The sequence below is a fragment of the Branchiostoma lanceolatum genome, chromosome 8, assembly GCF_035083965.1.
Source record: "Branchiostoma lanceolatum isolate klBraLanc5 chromosome 8, klBraLanc5.hap2, whole genome shotgun sequence".
NCBI lineage: Eukaryota > Metazoa > Chordata > Leptocardii > Amphioxiformes > Branchiostomatidae > Branchiostoma > Branchiostoma lanceolatum.
Genome location: NC_089729.1, coordinates 7,552,362 through 7,574,417, shown reverse-complemented (window position 1 = coordinate 7,574,417; position 22,056 = coordinate 7,552,362). Strand labels below are relative to the sequence as shown.

The window sequence follows — 22,056 nt, the reverse complement described above, 5'->3', positions numbered from 1 at the left end:
GAAACGGGAATAAGCTGATATAATCACATGTTTATCTTATTTCGAGTTGTAGAATTAAATAGACGGAACGCAAGATGTGGCAATAATATTGGCCTTCGTGGCCAAGTGTGAAGAGTATAGAATTTTCTTCGATAGTAAAAGCGCATTTTTCTTAAACTCTTAAACCATTGGGTCTGGCAAAAAGACAGAAAACGTGATATGCAGACACATTACTATATGTACAGCTACACTGTAAAAGTCACATTGTTTGATAGAATATAAGGTTTAATAAGGTCTATTTGGTCTTCTTGTGTCCCTCACAGAGGATGAAGTGAACTGAACTGAATTTGGTCAGACTTTTGAAAAGAATGTCTGGTTCACACAACCTAGTGCGAGCATCTGATGTAACTTTTGGACGAAAAGAAATGATAAAGTGACAACGGCACACAAGAAAAGGGTGCGTTAGGGAATTGCCTGGATGCTTACATTGCAGTTCCTGAGGTTTGCAGCTAGCTGAAAATGTAATGAAACGGTTCATCCCCAAACCCCAGTTCACCCCCACCACCAGCTCCTACAAAGTGCACGTGGAACTTACAACCAAACTTCTTTTAGATATTTCTTATCATTAGCACCTTCATCGTTCAGGCCGATCCAGTAGTCGCTGTTGGGGTCCACCGAGTTCTTCAGCGCGACGACAAAGTGGTGGAATGCCGGGTGCTTGATGCTGGCGAGCCGGCCGCCCGCCTGTCTGCACTTGAGTTCCGCCTGGTGCCAGGTCAGTGTTTCACCGTAGACTCGGTAGCACAATGCTCCAGCGGATGACCAACTGGCCCGGCAGGACCCTAAATACAAGCATGAGGAAAAAATGATCATATGTTGCAAGAAACTTCTTATCACTTTGCTTTTATCATAGCTTAAAAGTTCTTATGTGTTGGTATCTGTATTTATATATCCGGTATAACCGCCATTGGGCGTAACACACCAGCTGGTAGAATCCATTCTAAAGCAGGGAAAATAGTCCCCACTGTTGGAAATCATAGTATAATCCTGCTTCAGAGTTTGTTTTTATGATTACGTTACTAACCATACGTAACTCTGTATTTTGTTTATTTGTATTGCATGCCCGGTAAACCGCCTAATGGGAAGGACCCCTACTCTTTTCGATATGTGCGGTGGGTTCTTTTACGTGCTCGAGGTGTGGCTCTCTTCAAACGAGGGACCTCCATTTAAGTTCCTATCCGAGTGACTTCAAAATCGAACATTACCTGCTATCATTCCGTAGAAGCCGACACTCCTCAGCCATGGCTGCCAGCCGGCGTGCGTTGCGGTGATAAACAGCCGCCAGTACTGACTGGTCGCTGCAAAACTTCTGAAGCGCTGCGTCTCGCGAGTTGCCGCGGCAGCGTCCGTCACAACCAGCGCGTCCACCCAGTTGTACGGTTCCCCCGTGGCCGACGTCTGCAGCTTGCACGCCTTGATGTCGTGCGTGGTGTCGCCGAAGTTGTTGATGGAGAACCCGGAGATCGTGTAGGTGATGCCGAAGTTGAAGATGATGTACCATTGGTTGAAGTTCTTAGCCAGACCCTGTGGGTTCCAGAACGTTTTGAAATCGGCGTCCAGCGTCTTGCCAGCGTCATGCGTGACTCCGCCGTTGACCCACGGAGTGCCTGATGCGTCGATGGCCCATTCTGGCGTGGACATCAGCCACCTGAATCGCGCGGCTGATAAAGACAAGGAGGAAGTAGGGATTTCTTTTAAAATCACTTTCAAGCATACGTAACTTTACACTAGACGGCGATTGCTGAGCGCCCGTACAGCGACCAAAATTGCATTTGTGAAATTGTGAGTCCCTTGCTTTAATAATTGGAATATGTTGCAACATGTAAAAGTATGATCTAGAAGACAGCAAAATATGCAAAAGTTAAAAAGAGTCGTTCTCTATCTATGAAAGTACTTGTAGTTGTAATCTGTCAAATCTTTGGTAGCTCAGTGGCCGCAGCCTCTAGTGAAAAGGAGGTGTTAATGAACAATATCAAGACGAGGATTCCTCACCAGTGACGCCTACTGCGGAGATACCCTCTCGCCGCCAGATGTTGTCGTTGCTGTTACATCCCCACAGACGGTTGGACGTTGAACTGACGTAGACTTGAGAGAGGCTGCCTTCAATCATTCCCCACTGCGCTCCTTGTGGATTAACGATGGACAGTCCTGATGCATGTGCAGATTGTAAGGTTTAGTTAGTATGATAACAATAAACCCATTATAGGCGGTTTCAGAAGAAACGAATATGATCTTCAGTGATAGACCCATGGGTATGGAATTACCCATGCAGTATCTGTACAAAAGAAAAATACAACAATAAAACGTAAGGTACCCATTTTTTAGTGTTATTTCAAAACTGCGATGTGCGTGTTTGCTGTGTTACCAAAATCGCCCTGTGATACTAGCAGAACAGATGCATACTAGTCTCTCTTGTAACAGGAAAACAAATTACGACGAAGGTACACGCATTACTTATAACACAGCCACTGTGAGTCCTTACCAATCCTGACGAAGATCTGGCCTTGACTGTTAACTCCCCAGATCACGTCATACCCAACGGTGATCTGGACCAGGTAGACGCCGGTGACCTCCACCCAGCCGCTTCCTACCGTGGCGCCGAGTGATGCGTAGGTGCCCTGGCGGTACCAGACACTGCCGCTGGCTGAGATCGCCCACACGCCCGAGTACCCGCTGGACACGTATGAAAAGCCGCCTTCAACGGCATCTCCGCCGCCAACAGCATCCCAGTCCGTGCCTATATAATATAAGAACTTTATTGCACGACAATTGTACACAGTACAATGTATAGCAACAACTAATAGATATAATATACAATAGAGGTATACAATAAAACTTAACATCCTAATTACGGTGGAGCATTGCGGCATCATTATTCAAATTACAATTGATTTGATTCTGTTTATATCATTTCCCACAGGACGCCCTTTGTAATGTTGCCTGACCATCACAAGAAACTGAAACTGCATATGTAACACAGAAAAGACATTACATAACTACTTGCTAACATTAAAAAAAAACTTTTTTGAGGCGGCCACATGACAATCCATACCATCACACTCAGCGCGTGCAGATCGTGCTCGTAAGATATCTTCCAAATTTTCTCCCCTCATGAACATCCCCTAGTTCTAATTCCAACAAGAGATCTCTCGCCACCCGTGAATAGTTTCATCAGGTTGGTAAGTCACTGGAGAAAAAGACTCTTTTTTACACAACCAAGGGATTTATTCAACCGACGTTTCGGTGACCCTCTGTCACCTTCTTCAAGGCAATTCTGACTGGTTCACATAGCAATGCAGCACAGGTGTTGCTGCTTATACATATTAATGAGATGCAAACGCAAAATATTTACATATGTACAAACACAGGGGATGACATCACTATGCGGTCCCAAACGTACAGAAGTGTAACACATACACAACTACATATCGATCAACAAACAATGCAACGATTATTTCTTTAGGATGCGGTCCCAAACGTGACTGAGTCTATATCCCCCCTCATCACGGTTCATGACTGGAGCGGATTTCCTGATCCATACAGACTCCTTAATCCAACGTGTTACTCTATTGTCCTCTCGGTCTATCACCTTGGCCCCATCCCAGTCTATAGCACAGTTGTTTCTCATGATGTGGTCTGTCACTGCTGATTTGTTCTCTTCCTTCTCAGCTACCTGCTTCTGTGCTCTGGTGTACCTTCCCACCTTGGTGCTCTCAGCTTCTTTCCTGTGTTCTTCCAGTCTGCATCCAAATGTTCTCCCTGTCTCCCCTATGTATACCTTGTTGCAACTCATGCAAGGTATCTTGTATACACAGTCCGTCTTTACTGAGTCTTGTAGTTTGTCTTTGGGATGCACCAGTAGGTTTCTTAGTGTGGTTTTGGGTCTGACTGCTGTGGCAATGTTGTGTTTCTTAAAGATCCTCTCTAGTGGTTCTGTGATGCCTTGGATGTAAGGTAAGGTCACCCTTCCTTTAGACGTCTCCTCTCCTTTCTTTCTGTCTTTCTTCTGCTTGGTTTTGTTGGTCTGGTGTTCGACTTTCTTGAAAGTCCAGTCAGGGTAACCACAGCGGGAAAGGGCCTGCTTGATGTGTTCCATCTCCAACTGTCTGTCCGTTTCTTCAGTAACAACTGACTTGCACCTGTCCATCAGTGTTCGGATGACTCCCAGCTTCTGGTGAAGCGGATGATGTGAGTTGAAGTTCAAGTACTGATCTGTGTGTGTCTTCTTTCTGTATATCAGCAGCTTAACTGTGCCATCCTCTTTCTTGACTAGTAGAGTGTCCAGGAATGGCATGGTACCATTCTCTTCTGTTTCATGGGTGAACTTTATGTTACCTGTAGAGTCGATAGTGTTCAGGTGGTCAGTCAGCTGCTGCTCCGCTCCCCTTTTCAAAAGTTCGAGCACGTCGTCCACGTACCGCTTCCACAGCTTGGGTGTACAGTTGATGGGTGCTGTAGCAATGGCCTGCTGCTCCAACCACTCCATGAAAAGGTTAGCCAACACTGGTGATACTGGGCTCCCCATGGCGGTGCCGAACTTCTGTTGGTAGATCTCCCCTCTGAAGCAGAAGTAGGTAGTTGTCACTATGAAAGTGAGGAGTTCAATGATGTCGTCTACTGTCAGGTTGGTTCTGTTCTTCAGATCTGTGTCGGCCTGCAGTCTGCGTTTGATAATGTCTAGGGTTTCTGGGATGGGTGTGTTTGTAAACAGGGACACTACATCATGTGACAGGAACATGTCGCCCTCCTCCACGAGAATACTGCTCATCTCATCTGCCAGGTGTTTGGAGTTCTTTATGTGGTGTTCTGTGTTTCCCACTAGTGGAGCCAGTAAATCTGCCAACGCTCTGGAGGTGTTGTATCCTATTGAGCCGGTGTAGTCTACAATAGGTCGCAGAGGATTACCTGGCTTGTGGATCTTGGGCGTGCAGTACATCCTAGGTACATTCTCAGCTGTAGGGAACAGGTGTTTTCGTTGTTCCTCGGTGATCTTCTTGTCTTTCTTCAGCTTCTTAAGAATGGATACGAGATGCCGCTTGTACTTCTGTGTGGGATCTTTAGAGAGTCTTTCGTAGGTTTTGTCGTCTGACAGCATGTTGCTGACCTTGTTGTTGTAGTCTTCAGTGTCCATTACCACCGTAGCTTTCCCCTTGTCCGCCGGTAGAATCAGCACATCCTTCTTCTTTCCCAGCTCCCTCAGTGCTGACCTTTCTTCCTTGGTGATGTTGGGCTTCGGCAGTCTGGCTGATGTTAGCACTCCTGCTACCTGCGCTCTGAGCTGATCAGCGGAGTGGGGGGGCAGTCGCATACACGCACTCTCGGTGGCTACAACGAAATCCTCCACCGGGATCTTGTCCGGAGTGACGGCATAGTTAAGGCCTTTTTGCAGAATCCGGGTCTGTTGTGTGCTCAGGACCTGCTTAGAGATGTTAACGACCCATTTTTTAAGTTGTGTTCCAGATAGGTCGATGTCTGAGGCTTCCTGTCGGCGTTGTTTCGACTGTTGTAGGTGTGCGAGTTTTCCAAGATGGCGGTCCTTTGTTACTGCATGCTCTCGTTCCCGGGTTCTGGTGACGTGTGATCTTATGGCGTCGTTTATCTCCCCCGGTAACGCCGCTTGTAACTCGCCGGAGATCCTTTGTTCTTTCTCCTTTAGGTTGACGATTTTGTTGTTGATCAGTCTTATCCTCTCTCTGATTAACGCCTTTTCTGCCTTGTGGATGATGTCCTTTGCATTCTTGGTTTTGATGCCGGTCTTCAGACGGAGGCTTGGGGGGGTGAGGTCTTCATCCTTGCACCGCAGGCTGAACACAAGATGGTTCCTGTGTCTCTCGATTTTCTTCGCTTGGGACTCCCAGTCGCGGATCTTTTTGACAATACTCTGTCCGTACTCTTGTCTTACATCCGTGAATAGTTTCATCAGGTTGGTAAGTCACTGGAGAAAAAGACTCTTTTTTACACAACCAAGGGATTTATTCAACCGACGTTTCGGTGACCCTCTGTCACCTTCTTCAAGGCAATTCTGACTGGTTCACATAGCAATGCAGCACAGGTGTTGCTGCTTATACATATTAATGAGATGCAAACGCAAAATATTTACATATGTACAAACACAGGGGATGACATCACTATGCGGTCCCAAACGTACAGAAGTGTAACACATACACAACTACATATCGATCAACAAACAATGCAACGATTATTTCTTTCTCGTGATGAGGGGGGATATAGACTCAGTCACGTTTGGGACCGCATCCTAAAGAAATAATCGTTGCATTGTTTGGGACCGCATAGTGATGTCATCCCCTGTGTTTGTACATATGTAAATATTTTGCGTTTGCATCTCATTAATATGTATAAGCAGCAACACCTGTGCTGCATTGCTATGTGAACCAGTCAGAATTGCCTTGAAGAAGGTGACAGAGGGTCACCGAAACGTCGGTTGAATAAATCCCTTGGTTGTGTAAAAAAGAGTCTTTTTCTCCAGATCTCTCGCCAGTTCTGCCATTTTGTACTGTTTATTTCAAACCATTGACTAGTTATCCCTGTGCAATCCTTACCTTCCAAATTGCCGGCAGCGATGCCTTTCCTCCGGTAAACCGCTCCATCAGTGTCCACTGCCCACACCTGGTTGCTGGAGGAGCTGACACACAGCGACTTCATGGCCTTTCCTGCGATCGCTTTCCAGCTAGTACCCCATCGATGGCCTCCGTTGATGCCTGGTAAGGGTAAGAAGAGGTATACATGATCAAATCCACGCTGCCGCTTGTGCACATACGCACTATTTCTGTCTTAGCGCATTGCCATTTGAAACAGTCACAGAATTTCCATCGTAGTTTTAACGACGCGAGTAAAACGAGGTTGATGAACACTCAATTTCTGTTTAAATTAGAAATATATACGTTTACAACTTACAAATCATACCTCTACCTCTCTTCCACGTATATTTTACAGTCAATTATTTCAGGACTATACTCCTTTGATATAATATTCTCTTTTAGGTCGTTTTCTTTCTATTTATAATAAATAGCGTATGAACTCTGAAGCGCAGCCAACAGGGCTACTAAATCACACCAAGATCCTATCTTCGTTGTGCCCTTTCCCTTCAGATCGTTTCTCAGTTTCCTCACATACATAAACGTTCTATCATATGCGTTAATACAGAAATCAACATTTATATATTTGCATATAATGATTACACACCGGTTCGGACGTACACCTTGTAGTCGTGGTCGATGCTCCAGACGATACCGTTGCCGGAGAAGACCCAGCCCATGTCACCGTCCACCTTCTGCCATTCTGTGCCGGGGGAGCCCTCGTTCATGAACGTGCCGACTCGGAAGTAGATGTCGTGTTCCCCACGGATGCCCCACACGCCGCAGCCGCCCACGGTCACCCAGTGGAGTTCTCCATCAATCATTCCCCAACCAGTCCCTGTCATAAGGCAAAGGCAAATATCATACATGCAGAAACACAGTGTGTAGAGTAACGCCTTTCTAAAAAAGACATCCTGACGATTAAGAGACTTTAACACAGAAAACAAGTATTCTACAGATATGCAGCTATGTTTGTTGCTTAATGGCGTCATTGACTGCCAGAGACCTTGATACTAAAATTTTGACACTGAAAAAAGGCAAAGAGAACTTTTGCTCACCGACTTTGTCAGCTGGAATGACGACAGTTGCTCCTCCTCCAATAACCCCTCCTCCTGCTCCTCCTGCTCCTCCTCCTCCTCCTGCTCCTGCTCCTCCTCCTGCTCCTGCTTCTCCTCCTGCTCCTGCTCCTCCTCCTGCTCCTCCTCCTGCTCCTGCTCCTCCTCCTGCTCCTGCTCCTCCTCCTGCTCCTGCTCCTCCTCCTCCTCCTACTCCTGCTCCTCCTCCTACTCCTGCTCCTCCTGCTCCTCCTCCACCCCCTGCTCCTCCTGTTCCCGCTCCTCCTGCGCCCCCTACTCCACCTAATCAAGATGATATTCAACCCTCAACCAAGGTGGTTTACGTGTATGCTGTGTCGGTGCCGTTGGGTTCGGGCTTGGGCTACGTATACATCTACGACTCGCATTTTCAGCCAAACACACCAAGCCTTCCCAGCTCTTTTTAATTAAGTGTGCTGAGTGCTCTTCGTAATACGTGCAAGGGTTTGACGCCAAGGATAGCGCCTGAAGCTCCTCCATACACATGCCTAGGACCATTGGATTTAGGTCAACATCCGAAATGACGAATGCAAGCCCTTATGCCATGCAAGCCCTTATGTTATCTACATACCAAAAACCATGACAATCCCCCAACCCCTTCTTGAGTTATTCTCTTTTAAAATTGAAACAAAATCAGCTTCTGCAGTTAGAAAAAAGCCGCTAGGGGTACCAAATCATATATACAAAGTGCGAAGTTTGTGGAAGAAACGGTGCATTAGATTCATAGCTGTTTGTATTAATGGATTGATCAAAGCTTAATCTCAGTGTCAAGTACAGTAGATATCTACCTGCGCATGTGTACCTAACTTCCAGGTACTTGACCGTGCCTCCACAAGGATCCCCGAACACGCTGTTGGAGGCCTTCACCGAGCAGCTGGACTTCCCCTGGCAGCTGGTCCTGACCCGAGCCAGGCTGTTGGAGCTCTCGCAGCTGGTGGTGCCGATGGGACCGTTGGTGCAATACGCACGGGAGGTCCGGCCGTACAGGGCGGACACGATGTCGATCTGTCGTCCAGCAGGACAGGTAATGGTCAATGTTTGGTGTTCGCAGACTCGACCCGACTCCGAGGGTCCTGCAACAAAGTCAACAAGATTGGCAAGGTATAAAAGACGTTGCCATAAGTTCTCTTCAGCAAACATTTCCAAAGAAAACGCCCATCTTTAGATACTTACCGGTGCCAGGCCTACGTCTATAGTCGATGCAGCCTTTGCAGGTGCAGTGTCTGGGTGTGATGCCGCACCAATTGTACGGAGAACAGCAAGGGAAGGGTCCTTCCGGGTTGCATTCACCGGGATTGGCCAATGGAGTCGGGAACTTCCATCCACAGCGAAGATTTGAGTTCCATCTGTGAGGAACTGTTAATAAACAATAAAACAAAAACTTGACTTCGGCAAGGGGACAGTTTTCATACTGATGATTACTATGTAACCTACCTTGGTAGCCTACTGTGTAAACTATATATGTGGCAATCGGGAGCTGATCATGATGTGTTACGTTGAATAGCGCTTATACTTGCTGACTAATTTAGGTCCAGAATTCTCCTCAAAAGAACTTGCCTATCTTCGGTTGCGGACATGTAAATGTATGCTGCATTAGGTTATCAGAATAATAGCTACATTTCACGTTGACTTGAGTAAGCCTATGTGCACTCCATTTCAAACGACATCTATAAGTAGCTGGTTGTAAATGACAAGGCAGGCGAATATTCTGTGGTTGAGGGGGGATAAACTATGTTTGTGCTGTACAAAACCATTTCAAATTCAATCACATTTTCATTTCATCGGGCAAATTGAGAAATTCCGTAATTATGAACCACCAAGAATCTTGATAAAAGCAAACCTTCTCCAGTTCCTCCTCCTCCCCCACTTCCTCCTCCTCCTCCTCCTCCTCCTCCTCCTCCTCCTCCTCCTCCTCCTCCTCCTCCTCCTCCTCCTCCTCCTCCTCCTCCTCCTCCACCGGCGCCTATGTCTGTCAAACCAAGGAGGTTTACAATCAGAATCGAATTGGAGCCTCCTTGGCAGAAAGTTGATGCAACAGATTTAAGCGACATTTCGAGGAAATTGTAAACTATGAATCTGTGATCACTGCTTTTACATACCTCGTTCGCAGAGATATTTCTTCTTATGGGTACAGCCAATGTCGTTCCACTGATCTCGCTGGTTCTCTCCTCTGTTGTGGCTCCAATAGTGTACGCAGTCCTCATTGCCCGCGTTGTTGGGTTCGCCAGACGCCCACGCGTTGAACCCACTGGACACAGTGCCATCAGACCACATCCAGATACCTTCTGTTTCCTTATCGCTCAAGCCAATCCAGAAGTCAGCGTTAGGGTCAACGGCGTTCTTCAGGCGGACCAGAAGGTTGTGTATGGTCCTATGTTTGACTGTTGCCAGCCTGCCTCCCGCGGCACCGCATTTGGTACCGGCTGTGGCGGCGTCTACGCTCTCCCCGAAGCCACGGTAGCACAAGTATCCTCCCGATGACCATCCACTCGGACAGACGCCTTGGTAAATACATGTTTGGTAGTGACGTCAAATGTCAATTAACAGTTGACCATTTTAACCTATAGCTACAGTATCTCTTTTTTGCTATACATGGGGATGCAAAGTTCCTTTAAATAAATTTATATTAACTTTGTACAAAGTTGTAGAGAAATCTCACGCAAATTGATATTTCTATAACATCATCAAAGTTAGGATGATCAAAACATGAATAAAATGTAGGATTTTACATTGTTGACTTAAAGTCATTCCTACAAATATGCCTCCTTGTATCGAACGGCACTTAGGTTTGAAATACAAACAGCTAAATTAGCTTTTTGTACCTGTGAATATATGGTTTATCAGCGAATCTAACCCACCTGCTTGCATTCCATTGAAAGCGACGCCGACCAGCCAGGGCGCACTTCCCGAGTGCGTGGAGGTGATGTACAGACGCCAGTATTGACCTGTTACGGGCGGGATGTCGAACTCCTGCGGCTCATGGCTCCCTGCTGTCACCGAGGGAACCACCAGCGCGTCCTGCCAGTTGTACGGACTCCCCGAGACCGACACCTGCAGTTTGAAGGACTTGATGTCGTGCGTAGTGTCTCCGAAGGTGGTGACGCGGATCTGGGAGAGAAGGTACGGCACTCCGAGGTTCATGGTGATGGACCACTTGTTGTAGTTCTGGGGCAAGCCCGTTGGTCTCCAGCACGATCTTGGATTGCCATCAAAGATTTTGGTCGGTCCGTAAGTGACTCCTCCCTCGCTGGCCGGCGTCCCTGAGGCTTCACCGATCCACTCACCCGAGCCCTGGAACCACGAGAACCGCCCTGGAACAAATATACCGGTGAGCTGACAATTCAGTTCTCATATATCTAGGAGCTAACATCAATGCTCGTTGAAAAGCAGTTGTGTATGTCAGGGAACGTAGATCATGTCCTGTGAAAAGTTGAACTGCCTCTGCATTACATGCATGATGCCTCAGAACATTGTAAACATTATACTTGCTTACCACCTCTCCGGCCACCGTAGCTGAAGATTCCCCGTCTGCGGAAGATTTGTTTCCCGGCGTTGCAGCCCCACACCTTGTTGGTCGAGGGGCTGACATATATCATAGACAGGCTGCCAGACACACGAACCCAGTCCGCGCCCATTGGGTTCGATGACGTAATTCCTTGAAAAAAGCAAATGAAATAAATACTGGGAGACACTCCACGTCTATACACTGATATATTACCGGTCCTCAGGACATTGCATGGTTTTCATATTCATCTATCCTATCAAACCTTCGATGTCATACTGCAATATAGTAGGAAAAGACAATGGCTGATTTCATATCCTTTGTTAGATCCTTCGACGTCATTCACGTTTCAAAAACTACATACTTATATCACCATTGTGTTTCGTGATTAAAACTATTTGCTTGATCCATACCCTTGATAGAGAAATACTCAGAAATTAGTAGATAAGCACATGGCAGCCTACCGACTCGAATCCAGATTTCATCCTTGGCGTTGACGCCCCAAACCACGTTGTACCCCACGGTGAGCTGTTTCAGCTTTCCCGAGACCAGCCTCCACCTGCTACCGGCGGCTCCCTCGTCCCCATACGTGCCCTCTCGGTACCATATGTCGTCGTTGGCGTTCACGCCCCAAACACCGGCGGGTCCGACCGACACGTACTTCAGCCTCCCGTCAAGCTGTTGCCAGGAAGTTCCTGTACTCACAACATGACAAAAAAGGGTTGTATGATATGGATTGCAATCTGCAACATTGGCGTCAAAATGAAGTCCCAGCCTGTTGTATTATATTATAATTCAAATATGTTGGTAAGAAAAACGTTGCTATTTTGTTTGAGGTGTCATATGTAATACATGAGTCCCTTAGATACAAATACAGCTAATCTAAGACATGTGACTGATTGTCAATAGCCTTGACAATTGTTTTGGCTACTTTCAGCTTATTGTGAAGTAGATTATAATGGTGGTGGTAAATGGCACTTGTCACTTGCCGCATGTACTTGAGCGAATCTCTAAATGTTAAAGGCTATATCATGAGTTGGCATTTCCGGTGTTTAATTGGAAAAATAATCATTGATAACCATTACTGGTAACGGCTATGGTACGAGACGATACTTCCAATATTCAATTTTTATCAGAATAATACGCTTTGATACCAATTGTGTACCTTTTTTGTTAGCAAAGGTGACGCCCACTCGCCGGTACACGTAGTGATTGACATTGACTCCCCACACCTGGTTGGTTGTGGAGCTGACACTGACCATGATCAGCTGGCCGTCCGTCTTTACCCACGAGCTGCCCTGCGGTCTGCCACCGTTAAATCCTACACGTCGAACAATTACGAGAATAATATTTTTAAAAACCCGACAAAATCAGAAGAAAAAACAATGGAGCATGGAAATATTCCATTCTATAGCTTTAAGTGTACCTTAGACACGGGTAAAGGAACATTGGCACTAAGTTTTGATATCCCGTTGCTGATATCACATTATTTAGCGCCAGAGGTGCACAATGGTTTCATGCATTTCGAATGCATGGGAACGTTATACATGCCAACACAGACTAAAAGGTATAACGGTGACCTTCAATTTTCATGGAGGTAATTAACACACTTTGTGAAACTGCGCACGTGTTTAACTTATAATCAATGCAAGGTGCATACCTTCTCGAACATATACATCATTGGCTGCATTCACGCCCCACACGATGCCGTATCCCGAGCTGAGTTGCTTCAGTTTTCCGTCTACTTTCAACCAGTCGGTGCCAGTGCGACTCTCGCCAAGGTACGTGCCGATGCGGTAATATACGTCATCGTTCCCGTTCACTCCCCAAACTCCGCACCCTCCAACGCTCACGAACTTGAGTGCACCATCGATCGGCTTCCAGGCAAGACCTTCAAACATATTCACATGGAAGAGTTTCGTGTAAGCGCGACATTTATCAGATCACATAAAGATTTATACAAATCATTTGGAAGTGCAAGTGGCCATTTACAATTTAGTTTAGCTTTTCAACTGGTTGCTTGTTCGATCAGAAATGTTTAAGAAGACACCACAAACGACAGCATATAACTTCCGAACTGCTGTATTCAAATTAGCGGAGATGACAACTGACTGATTCCACTTCTATCCGCTGTGGTGGTTACGGGTAGGAACTATTGTACTACCGAAAGGGAAAAATATCAGGAGAACCTTTAAACTCATAAGTTTTTGAAGCTATATTTCTTAACATCATCCAAACGAGCACTTCACACAATAGAATTAATTTACCTCGTAACATTCATACGATTTAACCATCTTGACCAAATTAGTATTCTAAAATCATGAATTAATGCAGATTGGTGTCAAGTGCTTCCATATGCCAGCAAGACAAATGGAGGTACTCACCACATAGACCTGGAGGTGCTTTAACAGATCCTCCTCCTCCTGTATAACATAAAACAACAGTCACATCGGAGTCACAACATTGCATATTGCTCCGGAGTCACCTGGCGGACTTTTTTGTAATTACAATCCATCCAGAGATTCTTGATTTATTGCTGGCCAAAATAACATGAACACACAGACAAACGGACAAACAGATTGACAGACAGACAGACAGACAGACACAACCAAAACACAGACACAACCAAAACAATAGCTCCATTTTTATGGAGGTAGAAATTACCTTTATTCCTTCTGTAATCGATGCAGCCCTTACAGGTACAGTGAGCTGGTGTGTTGCCGCACCAATTGTAAGTGGAGCAGCAATGGTAGACGCCATCCGGGTTGCACTCGCCAGGTGTCGCTCCAGGAGCAGGGAAGGAAGTGCCACACCTCAAGTCAGCACGCCATCTCGGTTTTGCGACTGAAAGGAAAACATGGGACGTAGTTTACGTTAAAACGTTTGAAGTACAACTTACGGGCAACATAAGGGAGTCATACATGTTCGGAGCATCTTTTCTCTATCATAATATAAGCGGCTGTCCTGGGAAGAGAGGATGATTAGGAGTAAAACGTGGAGAATTTCCTTACCGCCACGCGCCAGGCGGTAGACAGATATACGCCAGAACCCTCCGCACTTCTCATTACTGTCTCCACGGCAAGAAGCACTGCATTCACCGGCCGGCCTCACCGGCCCAAGCTTGGCGAAGTTGGCATCGTTTCCACAGAAACACTCATTGTGCCACTCAGTACCTGGAAAGAAAAGAGGAAACTTATAAATGGCCGGGGGAATGCGTGACATAATTTTGGCCGTTTGCTTTGGACACATCCGGGGCATTTGTTGTAGATCAGTTCTTAGTAGCCACACGACTGTACTAGATTTTAGGACAATGTCAGCATTATATTATTTGAAATGTTCACAGTTGCCGGCAACATACTGTCAATCTCTTAGGAATTACTGAGTTAAAAAGGATAGAGTGCTCTTACCACAATACGAGAATCCTCTAGATCTGCAATGCTCCGCACATTTGTGGGCTGTTAGCTGATCACTCCTCATGAGGTTATGTGGGAAGACGCGGAACACATTATCCACATAACAGCCGATAAAGCTGTATCCACTCGGCCCGGTGCAGCCTGCGTTGTCTCCAGGCCCTGCAGAATTCAAGAACTCCGTTTATGAATCACAAGGTAGACTGATCATATCCAGTCGTTCCGTTCGTCACCCATAGAGCCCTTAATTTTGTTGGTTGTGAAGTTGCGACTCACTGCGACTGCATTGTAATCATCAGTTGCAAAGTATAAAGAAGTATAAAACTGCCATAGAGTGGAGCTTGTTGACACCATGTATTGCAGGAGCATCATCACTAGATACTTTAAACAACGTTTCAGCTAGATTGTGCAAAAGTTAGTTGTAACAGGTCGTCCAGCGTAATATAACCAGCTGCTGTACATGTCTCGTATACACGCGTGCCTACGAGTGCGCACCATTAATTGTATCATGCTCACAGTGACTGTTATACATGCATCAAATCTATACGTATCTCTGCGATCAAACAAATGTTATTGACATAGTGTGGAAGGTAACTAACGCCTTCTAGTACCACTCCATCTTCTAATGATGATTAGTAGTGTGGTAAGATTCTAGATTCTAAGGGTACCTACCAATCTGGCAAAGGAATTTCTTTTCACGGCTGCACGTGTCGTCGTCCCAGCGGTAGCCTGCTGCCGCCCAGTACTGCACACAGTCCTGACCTATGCCGAAGGCGTTGTTCGGTTCCCCTGGGGCCCATTTCTTGAAATCGCAATTCTGTAACAATGACAAGCAGGCAGTAACTTCGAGACCATCCATAGTGTATCTGTGATGAACTCTTCATCTTTGATAATCTGTGTGTTGTATATCATCGTTTTATTTATAGGTATATCTGACTTTGTTTTGACACCTCTGGTGAAAAAAAAACAGGTCAACAACTAAAAATGTCATCACTCTTCCGTTTGTGCATTTTAAACGTATACTTTTAGCCAATGATGAATATATGTATATATATATATATAGATAGATAGATAGATAGATATAGATATATACATACATATATGTATGTATGAAAAAAAATATGTACAGAGCTTCCTCCCACCCACCTGCATACGTGTCCCATCGCTGTATGTCCACACGCCCTCCGACGCCTTGTCGTCCATTCCTATCCAGTGGTCGCCTCCTCCGTTCCCTCTTACCAGGCCCATGAGGAAGCTGTCCAGCATCTCGGTCTTCGGCGCCACCAGGCGGCCACCATCGGCAGCACACTTAGCCTTGGCAGCGTCGTAGGACTTCCTCTCTCCGTACGCCCTGTAGCAGGTGCCTTCATACCGTTGGTAACCACTTGCACAGCTCCCGCTACCCCCGCCTCGTCCTGAACATGTAAAAACAAAACCGCTTTAACGTTAGAATGATCATCCACTAGCGACTAGTCTCAGCTGAGTGTCATTTCTGGTATGCGGTAAAACATCTTATTAGAAATCATTTGTAAAGCAATTCCGCGCGCACATTATTGAATGATGGTAATCATATGCATGTACCATTTTGTGAGGTCAAATCAGACTTAACTGATGAAATATTAAGTAGTGGAGGCGTATATCAAAAGAAGTGTAAAGCAAAGAAGAATCAGAAAAAAACAGTAATCATAGTCAAGGAAAGAAAAATAATATTACCTCCAAAGACCTGCACTTCACACAGTGTGAGGTACTGCCTGCCCGGTAGAGCTATCCCCACGTATCGGCCAGTGCGACGACCACAGTTCACGGTGAATGTCCACTTTCCCCGCGTGGACGCCTCTCCCCCGCACGATGGGTTGGCGGTCACGGTTGGGTTGTCTCCGACGTACACCTTGAAGCCGCCGAGTCGTTCCGAGCAACAGTCACGTCGGTTGGTGATGACAACTCGGTCCACGCACTTGGAGGTGCCCAGGTCGACTCGCCACCATGGTTTGTTTTCAATGTCGGTGTGTGTACAGGAGGCCCCTGCCCACATCGAGTTTGTGTTTCCGTCCACCGCCCGGTCAGCGTTGCCTTCGAAGGCGAGGCTCGACTGTTGTACTTGGCGACCCCGGGCAATATTGGTAGTACTGCCGGCTGTAGGACAGAAGGCATGCTCTTCTCTATACTCAGAAATGTATATGTAGCTCTATCTCCAGCTTACATTGTGTATTTTGCCTAATGGATCAATTATATGTTATCAATTCCTACGTCAGCCTACTTACAAAGTCAATGTCGGCAAATCTATGTAAGTCACATACCACATTGTGGAGCACCTCCACCTCCAGAACCAGAGCCTAAGGACACAGAGAAAAAATTAGTAAGGTGAAGCTTTTATACTGCAATGCAAGGTTTATCAATTGTCATTAACTGAATGAGATGTAGTACTCTTGCAACCTATTAGTTCGATGCATAGACGTCGTCAATCATGTCCTTGCATTGAGCAAACTCGTCAAAGATAAACATCACAAAAAGTTTCTAAAAACACCGCCCTTCCTGGTATCCATAACAAACCTTTGTTATTTGTTCCTTTTCTCAACTATGTTAAGTAGTTAAAACAAATCTTACATCTTTATAGCCAGCAGAAATGCTATCCTTACCTGCTACCATTCCGTAGAAACCGACTTCCTTTAGATAAGGTTGCCAACCGGAGTGTGTCCCAGTGATGAGGAGTTTCCAATACCGGCCGGTCGCCCCGAACCCGGAGTAATATTGGAATCTGTTTGTTCCTCCCACAGCTCCGTCGACGGTCAGGGCATCCTTCCAGTCGTAAGGACTGGCACTAGCTGACCACTGCAGCTTGAAGGTCTTAATGTCGTGTGTGGTGTCGCCCCAGTGAGAGAGACGGAACCTCCAAAGTGTATAACTCTGGCCAAAGTTGAAAATGATGTACCACCGGTTAAAGTTCTTTGATGTTCCCTGGGGGTTCCAGTACGTGTCTGTCTGCCCATCCAGGACTTTCCCGGCATCATACGTCACACCGCCGCGAGCATACGGAGTGCCCGAAGCCTCAATGGCCCAGCTTGGTGAGCACTGGACCCATCCGAAGTTTGCCCCTCCTCCTGAAGTAAAACATACATTCGCACATTGATCATATTCCGATGGGAGCATTCTCTCTAAACTCAGTGTTAACGACTGTCAACATCTTTCAAGCCACATTCCGTATCCTTAACAAATGTACTTTTTGCTGTTAACCATGACAGCTTATTGAACAACTTGTCTCGATGGTTCCCTAGTTTCGCAACGAACAAAGAGATGGACGTTTGATAGATATCGGACCCAATAAAACTGTACTAAACGAGCGCAACCTACATAGTGATGTCTCTAATACATAGATATCCTATGTATTTTCACATTTATGAGTCTGCACTTCACTTCAATCAAAGAAAACTACCACATCCTAATATTTACACGCAACAAATTTTAACCACATGATTGTCATTGCAGCGCTCGCATACTATAGATAGGAACAAAACTAAACACTTAATATGTGGTTGGTTGTCTGGTTCTATACCAACTCACAATTTGCATGTACATTGTTGAGAAATGTAGTCGCTGCGTAAGGTTGTACCGATCTTATATTATTGATACGACGCCAGTGAAAGGAAATGCGAGATGAGATAGAAATGAGAAGTTACCTATGATTCGGTACACTTGATTCGCCCAGCCGCCTCCCTTGCCGTCTGTCTTACATGCCGTTGATGGCCCAAACTTGTAGTAGGTGCTTTGTGCGCCGGAGGACGTCCCGCACTGCCCGCCGTTCTGCACGGAGAACACGGCGTTGCCTCTGGCTTTCGCCACCTCGTAGCATTTGTTGATGGCATCTTGGCGACGCCCGTATGAACCATCCAGGCGGCCGTCCGACCCCTCGGCAATGGTGATGGCCCTACTCGACGTGTCCTTCCAACATCCCAGGGTGAAATACTTTGGACTCGCATCTAAAAGTGCAACCGACAATATTGAATTGTTTATGGACTAGTACAGGATTATCTTTCATGCAACCATGAAGAAAAAAAGCAACAACAGAGATGACTGCCTTAGTTTTCAACGCTTGTTCTGGATGTCCAACTCTGAAAGAGCTCTTTCGGGGTCTGAATAGGTCTTGTGACCAGGTTGCTCTCGTCAACAATGCAGTGTACGTGGAATAACCCACCTGTTATCATGTACACATCATTTGCCCACGGGCCTCCTTCCCCGTCCCCTCTACAGGCCGTCGAAGGTCCGTACTTCCTGTAGGTTCCCCCGGCGATGGGTGACGAGGCGCACCAACCACCATTCTGTACACCAAAGAACGTGAAGCCGAGATCTTTAGCCACTTGGTAGCACTTCTGCAGCGCGTCAGCCCGGGAGCTGTAACTGCCGTCCAGACGAGAGTCTTTCCCCTCTAGCGTCGTGATCGCTCTGGTCGCAGTGTCTTTCCAACAACCAAGGCTGGTGTACCCCGGGCCTTGCCCTGAACCGGAGCCGGAACCGGAGCCTGAAACGCAGTGAGTTCAGGATCAATGTCTGCTCTTAGATAGGGCTAGGGAAAAGGGTACCATCCAAAGGAATTTTAAACAAATCTAACATCTTTATAGCCAACAGAAATGCTGTCCTTACCTGCTGCCATTCCGTAGAAACCGACTTCCTTTAGATAAGGTTGCCAGCCAGACTGTGTCCCAGTGATGAGGAGTTTCCAATACCGGCCGGTCGCCCCAAATCCGGAGTAATATTGGAATTTGTTTGTTCCTCCCACAGCTCCGTCGACGGTCAGGGCATCTTTCCAGTCGTAAGGACTGGCACTAGCTGACCACTGCAGCTTGAAGGTCTTAATGTCGTGTGTGGTATCACCGAAGTGGGAGAAACGGAACCTCCAAAGTGTGTAACTCTGGCCAAAGTTGAAAATGATGTACCACCGGTTGAAGTTCTTTTCAGTTCCCTGGGGGTTCCAGTACGTGTCTGCCTTCCCATCCAGGACTTTCCCGGCATCATACGTCACACCGCCGCGAGCATACGGAGTGCCCGAAGCCTCAATGGCCCAGCTTGGTGAGCACTGGACCCATCCGAAGTTTGCCCCTCCTCCTGAAGTAAAACATACATTCGCACATTGATCATATTTCGATGGGAGCTCTGAACTCAGTGTTAATGACTGTCAACATCTTACAAGCCACATTCCGTATCCTTAACAAGTGTACTTTTTGCTGTACTTTAACCATTAAAAGAAATTTTAAGGGATGGACGTTTGATAGATATCGGACCCAATAAAACTGTACTAAACGAGCGCAACCTACATAGTGATGAGTCTATATCTAATAAATAGATATGATAGACCTTTTAACACATATGAGTTTGCACTTCACTTTCATCAATGAAAGGTACCACAACCTAATATTTACACGCAACAAATTTTAACCTGTGTCATTGCAGCGATCGCATAACATAGAATTCGAAAGGACCAGAACTAAACACTTCATTGGTTTGTTTGTTTGTTTGTTCGTTTGTTTGTTGGTTGGTTCTATACCATCTCGCAATTTGCATTTACATTGTTGAGAAATGTAGTCTCTACGTACGGTTGTAACGATCTTGTGTTACTGATACGACGCCAATGAAAGGAAATGCGAGATGAGATAGAAATGAGAAGTCACCTATGATTCGGTAGACTTGATTCGCCCAGCCGCCTCCCTTGCCGTCTGTCTTACATGCCGTTGATGGCCCAAACTTGTAGTAGGTGCTTTGAGCACCGGAGGACGTCCCGCACTGCCCGCCGTTCTGCACGGAGAACACGGCGTTGCCTTTAGCTTTGGCCACCTCGTAGCATTTGTTGATGGCATCTCGGCGAGACCCGTATGAACCATCCAGGCGGCCGTCCGACCCCTCAGCAATGGTGATGGCCCTACTCGACGTGTCCTTCCAACATCCCAAGGTGAAATACTTTGGACTCGCATCTAATTATAAAAGTGCAACCGACAATATTGAACTGTTTACAGACTGGTGCAGGATTATCTTTCATGCAACAATGAAAATAAAAAAAAATTAAAAAAACAGAGATGACTGCCTTAGTTTTCAATGATTGTTCTGAATGTACAGACCTGAAAGACCCTTCCGAGACCTGGCAGGTCTTGTGACCCGATGCAAGAGCCCCGTCAACAATGCAGTGTACGTGGAAGAACCCACCTGTGATCATGTATACATCATTTGCCCACGGGCCTCCTTCCCCATCCCCTTTACAGGCCGTCGAAGGTCCGTACTTCCTGTAGGTTCCCCCAGCGATGGGTGACGATCTGCACCTGCCTCCGTTCTGCACCCCAAAGAACGTGAAGCCGCGATCTTTAGCCACCTCGTAGCACTTCCGCAGCGCGTCAGCCCGGGAGATGTAACTGCCGTCCAGACGAGAGTCGGGCTCCACCTTCGGGATCGCTCTATTGCTGGTGTCTTTCCAGCAGCCAAGGCTGGTGTACCCAGGGCCTTGTCCTGAACCGGAACCGGAGCCGGAACTGGAGCCTGAAACACAGTAAGTTAAATGTCTGCTCTTAAATAGAGAAGAGAGTGCCATCCAAAGGAATTACAACCAAATCTAATATCTTCACAGCCAGCAGACGTTGTACATACTGGAGGTATGTATCAGAAAAGGCGTAAACCATAGAATCGGAAAAAGAATATAACTTTGCTCCTATCCCCAACTATAGAAAGAATTTTAACCAAGTCTAACATCTTTATAGCCAACAAAAATGCTATCCTTACCTGCTACCATTCCGTAGAAACCGACTTCCTTTAGATAAGGTTGCCAACCAGACTGTGTCCCAGTGATGAGGAATCTCCAATACTGACCGCTCGCTCCAAATCCGGAGTAATATTGGAATTTGTTTGTTCCTCCCACAGCTCCGTCGACGGTCAGGGCATCTTTCCAGTCGTAAGGACTGGCACTAGCCGACCACTGCAGCTTGAAGGTCTTAATGTCGTGTGTGGTATCACCGAAGTGAGAGAAACGGAACCTCCAAAGTGTGTAACTCTGGCCAAAGTTGAAAATGATGTACCACCGGTTGAAGTTCTTTGATGTTCCCTGGGGGTTCCAGTACGTGTCTGTCTGCCCATCCAGGACTTTCCCGGCATCATACGTCACACCGCCGCGAGCATACGGAGTGCCCGAAGCCTCAATGGCCCAGCTTGGTGAGCACTGGACCCATCCGAAGTTTGCCCCTCCTCCTGAAGTAACACATACATTCGCACATCGAACATATTCCGACGGCAGCATTATCTCTGAACTCTGCGTTAGCAACTGTCAGCATCTTCCAATCCAAGTCCCGTATCCTTAAAGGAGTCCTAAACCACATAGGGGGGAGTTACTTTCCAATGGATGGTAACTTTAGGAAGTAGAAATCAATATTTTTTACAGTATACGA

The 22,056-nt window shown here is 46.4% G+C and overlaps 1 protein-coding gene across 1 annotated transcript in view; it reads right to left on the bottom strand.

Annotated features, from left to right (window-relative positions):
• LOC136440544 (uncharacterized) overlaps positions 1-22,056 on the bottom strand; it is a 41,097-nt gene that overhangs the window by 6,804 nt on the left and 12,237 nt on the right. Inside the window, exons 9-36 of the mRNA XM_066436598.1 lie at positions 21,398-21,859; positions 18,831-19,154; positions 18,316-18,615; positions 17,278-17,739; positions 16,939-16,974; positions 16,355-16,774; positions 15,788-16,056; positions 15,314-15,458; positions 14,639-14,803; positions 14,243-14,404; positions 13,896-14,075; positions 13,616-13,654; positions 12,892-13,122; positions 12,397-12,552; positions 11,696-11,926; positions 11,223-11,384; positions 10,588-11,040; positions 9,829-10,230; positions 9,570-9,698; positions 8,903-9,085; positions 8,518-8,802; positions 7,694-7,993; positions 7,243-7,473; positions 6,600-6,758; positions 2,522-2,776; positions 2,032-2,187; positions 1,245-1,700; positions 612-821 (exon numbers count right to left, since the gene is read on the bottom strand). Of these exons, the coding sequence (XP_066292695.1) occupies positions 612-821; positions 1,245-1,700; positions 2,032-2,187; positions 2,522-2,776; positions 6,600-6,758; positions 7,243-7,473; positions 7,694-7,993; positions 8,518-8,802; positions 8,903-9,085; positions 9,570-9,698; positions 9,829-10,230; positions 10,588-11,040; positions 11,223-11,384; positions 11,696-11,926; positions 12,397-12,552; positions 12,892-13,122; positions 13,616-13,654; positions 13,896-14,075; positions 14,243-14,404; positions 14,639-14,803; positions 15,314-15,458; positions 15,788-16,056; positions 16,355-16,774; positions 16,939-16,974; positions 17,278-17,739; positions 18,316-18,615; positions 18,831-19,154; positions 21,398-21,859 (6,963 nt within the window). The remainder of the gene's footprint in view (positions 1-611; positions 822-1,244; positions 1,701-2,031; positions 2,188-2,521; positions 2,777-6,599; positions 6,759-7,242; positions 7,474-7,693; positions 7,994-8,517; positions 8,803-8,902; positions 9,086-9,569; positions 9,699-9,828; positions 10,231-10,587; positions 11,041-11,222; positions 11,385-11,695; positions 11,927-12,396; positions 12,553-12,891; positions 13,123-13,615; positions 13,655-13,895; positions 14,076-14,242; positions 14,405-14,638; positions 14,804-15,313; positions 15,459-15,787; positions 16,057-16,354; positions 16,775-16,938; positions 16,975-17,277; positions 17,740-18,315; positions 18,616-18,830; positions 19,155-21,397; positions 21,860-22,056) is intronic.